At 54.3% G+C, this 13,372-nt stretch overlaps 1 protein-coding gene across 1 annotated transcript in view; it reads left to right on the forward strand.

The window, feature by feature from the left end:
* WNT7A (Wnt family member 7A) overlaps positions 1–13,372 on the forward strand; it is a 61,253-nt gene that overhangs the window by 19,036 nt on the left and 28,845 nt on the right. The window contains exon 3 of the mRNA XM_047094522.1: positions 4,808–5,079. Coding sequence (XP_046950478.1) covers positions 4,808–5,079 — 272 coding nt within the window. The remainder of the gene's footprint in view (positions 1–4,807; positions 5,080–13,372) is intronic.

Below are 13,372 nucleotides of genomic sequence, written 5' to 3' on the forward strand. Positions count from 1 at the left end.
CCGTTTGAAGCTTTCATTCATTCATTCATTCATTCATGCAATGAAATTTACCGAGTACCTACTATGTGTCAGGCCCTGGGGACCCAATGGGGAACATGACAGACTGCTTACCTTCAAGGAAATTATATTCCAGTGGGGGGATGGGAGTGGTAGGTGTGTGAGGAACAGACAATAAGCAAATCAATCTAAAATGGCAGGAGGGCTATGTAAAAAAACTAAATGGGGGGGAGGGGAGTTTTCTTTCTGTATCTCCCAACAGTGTGCCTGTAATTTTATCAATTATAATCTCTGTAATACTCACTGCAGTTTATTTAAGCACCAGCTTTGTGCCAGGTGAGACATATTTCTTCCTACAGAGTAGGTGACACGAACAGGTATGGAAATGGAGACGCAGAGAGGTTAAGTAACTCGTGCAAGGTCATCCAGCTCCTGGCGGGGTTCAAATTGGAAACAGACCTGCTCCTTCATTCATCCCTCACGCATTATGGGGGGGGGGGTTGTAAACAATGGAAGCAAGACAGATGTGGTCACTGTCACCTTGTGAACCTGCAGTTTGGCTGGGCAGGCAGACATGGCTGGCTCAACCCCACCCACTTGCCTCTGTGTGAGGCTGTCTTATCCTTCGGGGCATTATGGAGCACAGTGAGGCAAAATGGGACCTGGGGGTAACAATAACAAAAACAACAATGATGCTTGGCATTTACTGAATACTTACTACATGCCTGGCTCTGTACTCAGCCCCTTCCCTTCGTTCTGTGGTTCAGTCTGCTCAGTAGCCCATGATACATAGATGCTGTCATTATGCCCATTTCACAGAAGAAACAACAGAGGCTTAAAGTGGTTAACAGGCCTGACGTTAGATACCCAGGTAGCCTGATGCACAGGCCAGTTTCCTCAGTGGTCAGGTGGGGGGTGGGGGAGAAAGGGAGGGGGGATCAGGCAGTGCCAGTCTAATATAGGCGGGCAAGGCCCACATCAAGGTCAATGGCAGGGCTCACAGTGACCCTTTAGCACCCCGAGGCATTGGGCTTAAGCAGCCAGTACTTGGGTCCCTGGGAACTCTTAAGCCACAATTTTCACTTTTCAGGGGCAGTGGGTGCTGAGGTAAGGGCCAGCTTGGCGGGGAGGGGCAGGCCATGGCCCATGATGGGACTTCACTGTGGAGCAGGGAGGGGGGGTGGGGTCCACCTTGAACTTAGGGGAGTTAACTGTGTGGGGGTTCAACTGCGCTTCCCCGACCTAAGTGGATGTACCTGGGAACAGAAGCCGTGTTTAGTTCGTTGTCTGCCCCTCACCACCTGCATTGGTGTGCGCTGCTCAGGGGGCTCAGAGGGACCAGGGTCAGGTCACCTGCACTGCACACAAAATTACCACAAAGGACGCTGGTCCCACCCCTCCTCACCCTGCCCCTGGCCCCGCCTCCAGGGAGGAGTCTGGGAGAAGGGCAAGTCTCAGATGACCGGCCTGGCTCCCCCCCCCCCCCCCCCCCCCCCCCCCCCCCCCCGCCTTCCTCAATTTGCATACTCCATTCTTGGTCTGATAAAGGGGACACAGTCTCCTTTCAGCTGCTGTGGCACCTCCGGCCATTTAATCCCTGGGGACAGACTTGATCTATATGGGGTGTCTGGAGGCCAAGTCGGCAGCTCAGCTCTGTTGCCCACCCGTTGGGTGGCCCCAGGGCAAGCCAGACCTTTCTCTTGGCCTCGTTTTCTTCAACCATAAATGAAGATCAACGTTGCCTCCTACTCTTTACCTCCTCAACCTCTCATAAAGAACTGTTACTTGGATAAGGGGCATTAAGGAATCTGAAATCATTGTTGCACTATATGCTAACTAACTTGGATGTAAATTTAAAAAATAATAAATTAAAAAAAAACCGTTACTACCGTCATGAATAGAAATCGTAATAAATCTAGTATCTGGGGCCCCTTTCTCATACCAGGCTCTGTGCTCAATGTTTTATCTTTGTTAGTGTTTCTAATCCTCTCAGCTACCCTAAGAAAGTGGGTGGTTGCCGTCCCTATTTTATAGTGGAGGAACTGGAGCACAGAGAGGTTAGGTGACTCACCTGAGGTCACACAGCTGGGAAGTGGTGGAACGGGAATGACCCCCATCCTGTTCTCTTTATGCTCTCCATCTCATTACTCTTTCCTTTGGTGTCACTGAGGGTCTAATCTCACTGTTGGCTGAATCTAGTATATTATTTCCTCGTGTGTTTCATACTCTCCTGTGAGCTGGTGCCTGGCAGCTTTATCTTTGCTTCTCGAGGGGTCTTAGGGAATGACCGGCCTGGGGCCAGTCTTCCCCCTTGACTTGGGAACCCCTGAGCATGCAGAAGGACAAGTCTGAGCCATATCTCGAAGGCAGGGACAAGGCTCCCAGTTTCCAGAATTCTGATGTCCTCACCCCTTACCCTCCCACCTCCTGTGCTGCCTCAGGTAGCTTGTTTATTGTCCTGCTTTGCTGGGTGTGTGTGCGTGAGCAGCGACTTTCCCAGCGTGCCCTCTCTGCAATTCTGTCCATCAAGTAGTAGCTCCTTTCCAATGTCCTGCCCCTCTGGGACCCAGGGCCTGATCACCAGGCCTTGAGGCCTTAATTCATGAGCTCCCTTTTCTGCAGAGCCCAGCAACACAAGATGGCCACATCCCATGCCTACTCGCCCTGCTGGTGATCAGTTCTGTCCTCAACACACGGCCCCTACGGGTTCCCTTGGCTTCCTGTGAGCCCGGCCGCGCAGCGGACGATCTTACACAGCATTTCTTAATTTCACAGAACGAAAGTGTTGTCAGGAATCCAGCGTGCCCGAGGTCCAGCCTGTGCATGTGCCCACACTGTGGCTGTCCCCTGTCCACGCTGGGGCTGTCCCCTGTCGATGCTCCCTTGTGCTCAGTGCTCTGCAGGGCACGTGTTACACACACACGGTTTCTAATACTAATGTGATCGATAATGTGTGCAGGGTCAGGAACCTGGTAGGTGCTGAAATAATGCCTTTTTCCAGGTTCGAGCTTGAGGTACAGTGAAAAGGAGAGAGTGCCCAGTTTAGGGGTGTTTGGTGAGCCAGGCGCTGGGCTAAGCAGGTCACCCCCACTCCTTTTCCTTCTGAGCAGCTCCTGTCAGGTAGGCACTGGCATCATCTGCATTTCACAAGCAGGGAGACTGAGGCTCAGAAAGGACAAGGAGCTTGCCTGAGTCACAGTCCGGAAGTGGTGGGGCTGGGATTGGAGGCGCTGTGTGAACAGGGGTGCCACACACGGGCTGGCACGGGATGGCGGAGCAAAGCGCCCTGGTAGAGCGAAGCCATCTGACGGGTGGGCAGGCCGATGTCAGTCAGACAGTGGGAGAGCAGTGACTGGGGATGGGGTGGGAGGCAGGCTCTTTGTGTCTCAGCAGCCCGGGTGGGCGAGGCCAGGAGGTGGATGAGGGGTGGATGGGGGAGGCATCTACCTGAGTGTGCATCAGTGTGACCTGAGGCCCGAAGCAGCTTGGAGGTTGCCTCACCCACTGCTGAGGTCACGTGCATCACAGCACCCTGGAACCCTCTCCCTGCCCCTTCATGACTGGTCAGCCCTGCCTCATCTGCCTGCTCTGGGTGTGGGGCCTCTTCTTCCAGGGAGCCCTCCCTGAACCACCCCACCCCACTGTGAGAGTGGACTTGCTGAGGGCTCACTGGGGCTTCCCAGAGAGTGCCTGGGTTCATCTTCATTCCATACAGCAGACGCTGCTCTCGGACCCATTTTACAGATGGAAAGACTGAGGCTCAGAGAGATTAAGGGGCAGGGTGGCAGTGCTGCTGTGCCCCAGCTACTCAGGACCCTTTTACTCCCACTTAAAGCCCTAGCACCATCCTGCAGAGCCTTTGTAAATCCTTACAGGATTTATGCCATCTCCACGCAGCTGGGAAGACCTGTGGGAAAGGTGCCCCCCAAACGCCCTCCCTCCCCTGAACCTTCCTGTCCAGGCTCCTTCCTGCCCCTTTCCACCCTGACTGTGGGCAGTCCCCATCCCTTCCCTACACCTTGCCGTGTCTATCAGACTGATGATGCCTGAGGACACAGACACGAAGGGGCCAGGTCCCAGCCTTCTCTGGAGAGGCTCACAGTCTAGTGAGAGGACCATGGGGAAGAGGAGGGGATGGGCCTTATAGGCGACACACAGCCATGATAATAGGGACCACAAACGCAAGACCTGCTGTGTCAGGCAGGTGCCATGAGCCGGGCACGGAGTCGAGAGCTTGACACGGACAAACTCTTAACGTTCTCTGTCATTGCTCTGAGAAAGGCATGATGGCCATGTCCCCATTTTACAGCTGAGGAGACTGAGACACGGGGAGGAGTCGTCATTGGCTGAATGTCTCAGAGCCAGGGATTGACGGTCCTGGGATCTGAGCCCAGGCCTCTGGCTCCAGGGCCTGTGCACACTGGAGGTGTTTTAAGAAATGCCGCTTTGTAGTGTGTTGCCGTTAGTGTGTACACAGTTTACACGGCCACATCAAGTGTGGCGGGGAGTGGGTGGGAATCGACAGAGAGGTCCCCTCATCCAACCCTCCGGAAGCCGGACAACCCCTGCGCCGCCCAGCTGACACCCCAAGGGCATTCAGTGACAGGATTGAATGGGTGTGTGCATGCTGGCGGGTGTCGGGCATTGTCATCGGCCCCAGACGGAGCTTTCTCGGGGGGTGAGGAACGGTAGGCACTCAGTCCGTCTTTGCAGAGCATTACAGTGAGCTCGGCTCCCCTTCTTATCCAGGCTGGCCTTCTCCCAGGGTGCCCCGGACTTGACCCCAGTCTCTCCACTCTTCTCCCTGCAGGGAGCCGGGAGGCTGCCTTCACGTACGCCATCATTGCCGCCGGTGTGGCCCACGCCATCACAGCTGCCTGTACCCAAGGCAACCTGAGTGACTGTGGCTGCGACAAGGAGAAGCAAGGCCAGTACCACCGGGACGAGGGCTGGAAGTGGGGTGGCTGTTCTGCCGACATCCGCTACGGCATCGGCTTCGCCAAGGTCTTTGTGGATGCCCGGGAGATCAAGCAGAATGCCCGGACTCTCATGAACTTACACAATAACGAGGCGGGCCGAAAGGTAGGCAGCCAGGGAGGGGAGCCGGGCGGCTCTGGCAGATGTGCTGTGAAACAGCTTATTCCTAACGGCTGGTGTTGGGTGTCTGGTGGTGAGCCCCAGGGCTCTGCCCTCAGCCTCATTCGGCTGGACTCTGTCGTCGATTTGCTGCTGGTCAGGATCTGGGTATGGCGTGAAGCGTGTCAGTTACTGGAGAGATTGAATAACCGAGTCTCTGGTAAAACAAACTGGATGGAACTTGGCAAGATGGAACGAGGGACGGATGTGATGTCTTATCCTTGGGCCCACAAAATCAGCTATACAGATCTCTGATTGTGGGGAGGAGGTGAGGTGAGTTCAGTAAGAATCATCCCTGTGGAGCAGCTGCCGGGGCCACTGAAATTGTCCTTGCTCACCTTAGTTAAGATATGGGTGACTGTTCTGTCTTTATTGCCTCCTGAGATCCTCCTGGATTCTGGGCTCAGCTTAGAAGAGAGTCAGGGATGTTTCGGAATGTTTCTAGTGGAGGTGCTGGGATCGAAAGGGGGCTGGACATCTCTTCCCATGAGGAGCTGGCTGTCCCAAGGCAAGGGGGCACATGGGTCTTCAGGCCCAGAGTACAGAGTGAGGGCCCATGGGTGGGGGGTGTCACAGAGAGGCAGGTCCTACTGGTGTGAGGACAAGCCATGGCCATTGAGAAACAGATTGAGTTACCAAGAAAGTGAGCCCCCCGTCCCAAGAAGTATTCAAGCACAAGCAGCTTGACCAGGCGTCTCGGGGCTCCCAAGTCAGTGCTGCCTGGCTTGGGTGCTGTCCCAGACAGAGGCCTGAGGTTGGGAGTGGTCTCTGTAAGTGCCTGTGAAGGCCACAGTGCTGGGAGCCCACGCTGGAGCCCCCAGGCCCAGGAGGTGCTGGGAGAGGAAAGTCTCTGGGGGCCGCTTGGAGCTCGATAGAGAAGCCTCTGTGAGCCAGGGCAGATTGGGAGTGAGGGCTCCGTGCCACCTGGGTGGGGGATAGACCACCGCAGTGACAGGACATGTGCGGGCACTACAGGAGGCCACAGGAGCCGGGCAGGAACAGGAGTGACAACAACGAGGGAAACCGTGCACAGGGCTATGGCGAACCAAGGAGCCCAGTGTGGTTCCTGCCTGGTGTGGCTCTGTGGGAATGCGGCCCACTGTGGCCGGACCTTCCGATTTTACACTCAGATTTTTCTGTGCAGTCCCTTCGTTTTTAAGTCTGGGTGTTTAGAACTGGTAGTCACCGGTAGCTCTTAAAAAATACAGAAAAAGGTGAAAAGGAAGATGACCAGAGGCTCCAACACATACATCTCCTGGCAAAGTGTGGGCCGCAAGCTGCCCATTCAGGCGAAAGATGGTTAAGGGGCACCAATCTTGTTCTGCCAGAGCCTGTTCGTCGGTCAGGTAGGTAGCCTTCTAGCTCTGGAGGCATCCGCTCACTTCATCCTCAAGGCATTCCTATGAATGGTCTTATCATGATCCCCATTTCCCAGGTTAGGTTCCCACAGCTAATGAGCAAGGTCAGAATTCGAACCCAGTGCTCCTAGCTCTCGAGCTGGCCACGCGCTGCCACGGCGTGGTGGTCGCAGCACGGGCTGGCAGCAGGCTGCCTGGGTTCGCGTTCTGGCTCTGTCGCTCCGTCCTTCACGAGGAGGAAGCAGAGCTGGCAGGAGTGTCCTCGGGGCTGAGGTGGAGAGGGAAAGAGACGGGGCAGGGGAGCACTTACCCCAGGGCCTGGCACCTAGGTGGTCCTCAGCACAGGCTGGGCATAATTACAAGTCGTGTGAGCATGTGTCGTGGGAGAGGGAGTCTGTCTGGCAAGTGGCGGGGGTCACGCATGCACACCTTAGAGGGGAGCGAGCCCCCCTGGTGTGCAGAGGAGTGACACAGGCCAGCCGGGCCTGAAAGCAGGCCTCCCACTCTCTTCCTTCTCCTCTCCAGCCTCTTGCCACATCCTGTGTGTCAGAGCCTCCCAGGCTGCCAGGGTGAGTCACACAGGCCGAGCTGCTCACCTGGCTTGCCCCAGGATGATGTCCTGGGGTAAAGTGTAAGGCCCTGCCTATCCAGTCCTATGGCTGGGAGTGCCTACCTATAGCCAGCACACCCCTCCAGGGTTCCCAGCTGCCCATTCCTCTGTATTCCTGTGGTCAGATCACTCCTTATGGCTGGGGTCGCAGATCACAGACTCCCTCCTGCCCTGGAAGCTGTCACTCCCTGGGGGTGGACAGAAGGAAGGCAAGTGGCTTCCCTCTCCCAGTCTCAGTTTCTTCACCTGTGCCTACCAGGTTGGGCCCCTGTGAGAACTGAAGGAGAGAAGTCCTAGCCTGGGGTAAGAAAGGACCTGTGTATATCACATGGGAGAGGGTTTTAGAAGCCATGTCACTGCAGCAGGTGTGAGGGCCATGGTTGCCGTTCCAGGCAGCTCTTGGGGGAAGCAGATGCTGGGAGCTGTCAGAGATCAGAAAACCAACCTTGGTGGGCTTCCTGGAGGAGATGGGCCCCCAAATGAGTGAGGTTTGACTAAGCAAAGAAGAGAGATGAAGGTAACCCAGGTCTGCTGTATAGAGGGGGTGGCCAAAGGCCAGAGGTGGGGACTTGGGGTCAGTTCGGGGGTCATGGGTCCCTGAAGGGGTAACAGCCGCTGTTACCCGCAAGGTCACCTGCCACGTTAAGGAGTGAGAAGGGCCTTGCATTCTCCCCTCAGATCTTCCTGGGGCTGCCTTCTTCTTACTGGTCACCTTTCAGCTCAGATGTCCCCTCCTCAGAGAAGCTTCCCTTTCAATTCCTTCTTAGCCTTTTCTCAGATGCTGCCTTGTTCTGGAGCTTGCTCCCCTCCCTAGACCATAAGCTTGATGAGGACAGAGACCCTGTGTGTCTCATTCACGGTCACACACCAGAGCCTGGCATACAGAGACCTTCTGCATACGTACAGAGTGAATGGTTGTGCACCTCATGGTCACTGATGGATCTGGAGCGGAGGAGGTACGAAAATCATAGAAACTGACTCCAGGGATGCAGAGTACAGCTTTGGGCAGTGTCTGGGAAGAGTGCAGGCTGGGTCCTACTCGATGTTTCTGAGCAGGAACAACTCTCACGGCTCAGGGAGACCCAGCTGAGGGGATACTCCCCATACCTACCAACTGCACTCTAGTTTGGGAGGACCCTTGAGGATACCCTTCCTGGAACAGCCATTGACCCTGACGCCATGTATTTTCCAGAGCCTGGAAGTAGAATTCAGGACTTCCCGTTGTACATGGGAATAGACCTGAGCACCCCTTTGTAGGGTGCAAAGGGAGGCCACCCAGGGCAGTGGCCATACTATTCAGGCAGAGCACAGAGGGAAGGCAGCTTTCCAGCCTAGCCCTGCGGTGGCCAGACTGTCACTCCCCGCTACAGGGCCCGCCAAGGGTCCAGGCACATATCTAAGTGGTCAGGAGCAAGGACAGCCACTTAGCTGGGGTTAGTAAGGCTCAGTGTATATCAGCTCAGGGTCCCATCTCTGTTTGAAGCCTCCGTTTCCCCATCTGTTAAATGGGGCCCTGATCCTCAATTTGTTCTGGACCCTCAGGTGCTGGTCAGGGCCTGGTGAGGGCCCCAGTGGGGAGATGCCCGTGGGATCCTGCAGGGTGCTATTTGTTATTCAAAGACATGGGGTCCCACTGCAGGACCTCCCCCACAGTAGGTTTCCGTGGGCCCCACACACAGCAGAGGTAGGGAGCTGACAGCAGAAAAGGGGCCAGCCCACAGCCGCTCCTGACGGAGCATCTTGGAAAGGATCACAGATGTGTTTATCGCTGGCTCCCTTGCCCCTGCTGTGAGAAGACAAGACTCAACCCGACCACAGGCTCTGGGCTTGTTGGCAGCTGGTGAGAAGCAAAAGGAGGAGGAAGTCAGGGAAGGGTTATGTGTCCTAAGGGGCAGAGGTGGGGTGGCAGGCCCCGTGATGGGGGACCCAGGGCAGCCCACCGCCTCACCTGGCAGATGAGGGAGAATAAACGCCATGGGGCGTCCTGCCCTTACGGGTCTCCAGTTCGGGTCGGAGCCCGGGCAAAGCCAGTCACTCACCTGCAGATGTGGGCCTTGGGCCTGGGGAGGCGGGGCACCGCTGCAGGCCGGCGGGGCTCCCCCCGCACTGTCTCATGCAGTTGTGTGGTCCTCGAATCAGAATGGTCAGGGGAGAAGATAGAAATGGGGGTGCCAACAGCTCTTTTGGGAAGGTGATTTTAGAATTATAGTCTCTCCTATTGGAAAATCAGGGGCATGATATTTTTGGAATGAAATCACAGACCACTCAGGTTGGGATTGTAGAACGTGAGGTTCACATGCTCACGTGTGGAGTTTGGAATCATAGGATCTTTGGTTGGGAGGAAGAGAGGCGTCAGAAGCGCTGGGCTGACATCTTTGGATGGCAGGATTTTTGTGGCTTTGCATGATTTCTTCCCAGCCTTTTGGGGAGATGAACTAACCACAATTCTCACCCTCAAGATGCTCAGTCTTGTGAGAGCGTCAGATAAGAGGAACAAAAAATAGGATTCCGGGCTACCCTCCACAGGAGAAATGCAATGCAGAAAGAAGAGGGAGTGGCTTCTTCTTGGAGAAGTCCGGAGACCTCTGGGAGGAAGAAGGGACTCCTTAGCAGGGCTTTGAAGGTTAAGTAGGAGTCCTCCAGGTGGACAAGGCAGGTGGGAAGAAGGAGGAAAGTTCAGGCAGTGCAGGTGGCCAGTGAGGTGCTCTGCGTGTCCAGGGAGAGAGGGGTAATAGGCGATGAGGCTGCACAGGGGTGAGGACCAAATGCAGGGCCTTGAATGCCAGTTCAAGGAGTGAGACTTTTCCCCTTCTGCAGGAGGTTGCTGAAGAGGCTTTGGTGGAGAAGTGTGTAGGCAGGTTTCTGGTCCTTTCTGGGACATAGTGTACAACAGAGTAAAGGGGGCAGGGCAGCAGCATGTGCCCAAACTCAGCAGGGGCCTCGGGAGAGTGGGGAGGGACAGCTGTTCAGGAAGCAGAATAGACAAGACCCACCTTGGGTTGTGTTTGGGATGGATGGGTGGACGCCTCTTCTCACTGGGATCAGGACCTGGGGCAGGGGGAGACCAGTGTCAGGGGAAATGATCAGGGTACCTTTGGGTGCTTTTGGGACTGGGAAACCCTGTGGCCTGCAAGTGGGGGTGCCCAGGGGTATCCTGGATGCCTAGATCTTAATTCTGGAGAGAGATCTTGTCTGGAGCCACTTCCTGGCAGCCACCAGCAGGAGGCAGTAACAGAAGCCCTGGCCTTTGGTAGGATTGCCCAGAGGGAGGATTCGAGTGGGAAAGCAGGAGAGCTGGGCATTTGCCTTTGGGAAGTGGGCACGGGACAGGAGGACTATGGGAAGCCAAAGAGCAGTCCTGGAGGCGGAAGGAGAGCCAGGTGCGGGGGCCCTTCCAGAGACATTCGGCTGCACGTGTAGAATGCCCCTGTGGGGTTCAGAAAAGCCCAGCCTCTGCCAGGTGCCAGCTCTGGAACCCCAGCCAGGGGGATAGGAGACCGGCCTCTTGGAGCCTCCACAAACACATTGCACCTGGCGGGGCAGGCTGGTGAGGTCTTGCTGTGCACAGAGAGGGAAGTGTGCTGCAGCTCTGGGGCCTGGAGGGAGGGAGGGGCCCTCAGAGATCCCTTCCTGGGAGTGTGGTGACTGAGCCCCAGAGAGGCAGCCCCCAGGGATGGGGGCCCAGCTGGGATGGGGCTGGCCCTGCTGGAATGTGCTGCTTGCTCCGAGGGAGGTGAGCTCAGGGGGATGGAATGCCACTGGAGTGAGAAGTCACCTTCCAGTCCCTGCCCAGCCTCTCGCTCACGGGAGTGGTGTGGGGGGGGGGGGGGTCGGTCTTGTCCCTTCCTGCCCTGCCCCGTCTGGTCTGGGTGCTCCTGGGAGCTGGATTCCCACCCTGCCCTGGCTGCAGGCAGGCCTGTGAGTCAAGGGACACCAGAGACCTGGCCCCTGGCAGCTGGGCGGGGCCCAGATAAGGCTTACTCAGCTATGCTCCTCTCCACCGTGCAGAGGGCCACTTGCATATTTGACCAGATAGAGTGCTCAGCAGTGGCACGTTGAGGGCCAGAGGAGGAGCCAAGCCCTACCTGGTCTGAAGCTGGCTGCCCAGGCAAGGCTGAGTCCTCCTGGGGCCACCATGCCCTCCATTTCTGCCCCAGATTCAGGAGCAGCTATGGGTTCTCACCTTCCCAGATGGAAAGGCTTCTATTCAGAATTGAGGCACATGGGCCAGTGGCAGCTTTGGGCCAATCTTGGCCTCCAGAGCTTCGGTCTCTTCCATGGTCTCAGAAAGGTCTTCCAGATCTGACATGTGGGGAAGGGGAGGACACAGGGTTCTTAGGAGCAGTGGATACCAATTTTGTCTGAGGCCATGCATTCCTGGAATTTGCCAGTCTTGTTCCTGCCTCAGGGCCTTTGCACATGCTCTTTCCTCTGTCTAGAATGCTCTTCTCTCAATCTTTGCATAACTAGCTCCTTCTATTCCTTCAGGCCTCTGCTTAGATGTCCCCTTCTCAGGGAGTCCCTCCCTGACTTTCCTCCCCTACATCTATTTCAGCTCTCTCTGGATACTACTCTGCTTTATTTTCTATGGAACACTTACCCCCATATGAAATTATCTTATTTACATAGCTCATTATGTCTTTATTGCCCGTCTTCTTCCACTTCAATGCCAGTACTGCAGGGTAGGGATGAGGTAAGTGCACAGGTGGGTTCTCTGTGCCTAGGACAGTGCCTGGCACATATTAAGTCCTCAAGAGATCTTTGCTGAGTGAATGAATGAAATGACAAGTATCTGCTCTTACCTTGGGGAATTTCCCAGGAGTAAGATTGCCAGATAAAATACAAGACTCCCAGTTAAATTTGAATTTGAGATAACAAATAGTTTCTTGGTATGAGTATGTCCCAAATATTATGTGGGACATACTTATACCAAGAAACTATTGCTGTTTAACTCAAATTCAACTTTTACCATGTTTCTTGTACTTTTAAGTACAAGTTTTTTATGCCGACATATTATAGATACACGTGCAGTTGCCCCAACACAGAAAGATACCGCGTACCTTTCCCCGGTTTTCCCTAACAGCTTGCAAAACTATGGTACGGTATCACAAGCAGGATGCTGGCATCGATACAGTCATGGCATGGAACATTTCTCTGAGATAAATGCCCCAGAGTGCGAACGCTGGGGTGGATGGTAGTTGTCTGGTTAGCTTTGTAAGAAAGTGCATCCCCACCGGCGATGTACAGGGATCCAGTTACCCCGCGTCCTCACCAGCATTTGGCATTGCCGCTGGTGTTTACTGTTGCCATTTTGGTAGGCGTGATAGTGGTAAGGCCACCGACACACTGTGGCCTTAATGAGCGTTTCCCTAATAGCTAATGATGCTGCGCATCTTTCCGTGTGTTTGTTTGCCATCCATATATCTTCTTCAGTGGAACGTTTTCATGTCTTGTGCCCGTTTATTTTTATTTTTGAGTCAAAAAAAATTTTTTTAATATTTGTTTATATTTGAGGGGCGAGCAGGGGAGGGGCAGAGAGAGAGGGAGACACAGAATCCAAAGCAGGCTCCAGGCTCTGAGCTGTCAGCACAGAGCCCTGTTCGGGGCTCGAACCCACGAACCGTGAGATCACGACCCGAGTTGAAGTCGGATGCTCAACCGACTGAGCCACCCAGGCGCCCCTCTTGTGCCCATTTTCTAATTAGGCTATTTATGTTTGTACTGTTGAGTTTTGAGATTTCTTTATACATTCTAGATGCTAGTCTTTTGTCAGACACATGTTTTGCAAATCGTTTTTTTCTCAGTGTCTGGCTTGTCTATCTGTCCTTGTCACAGGGTCTTTTCAGAGCAGTAAGCTTTTAACTTTGATCAGGTCCAGTTTATCAGTTTTTCCTTTTGTGGATAGTGCTTTTGGTAATGGGCTAAGAACTTACTGACCCCCGGTCCCAAAGTCTGTGATTTGTTTTTTTAATGAGCTAGTTATTTTGAAATCAACAAAAGGCTTCTTTGTTATTTTTTAAAAAATGTATTTATTTATAATTGTAGTAAAATATACATAACATCACACTTACCATCCTAATCATTTTGAAACGTACAATTTGGCGGTGTAAGTCCAACAGCACGGAGCCCGACACAGGGCTCGAACTCGTGAACCACGTGAGATCATGACCTGAACGGAAATCAAGAGTCAGCCGCTTAAGGAACAGAGCCACCCAGGGGCCCCTCTCTATGGCTATTTAACTTTCAATTAATTACAAACAAATAAAAGTAA

This window comes from Lynx rufus, unplaced genomic scaffold (assembly GCF_022079265.1).
Source record: "Lynx rufus isolate CCGP_SWC_20201006 ecotype Redwood Valley unplaced genomic scaffold, mLynRuf1.p SCAF_4, whole genome shotgun sequence".
Taxonomy (NCBI): Eukaryota; Metazoa; Chordata; class Mammalia; order Carnivora; family Felidae; genus Lynx; species Lynx rufus.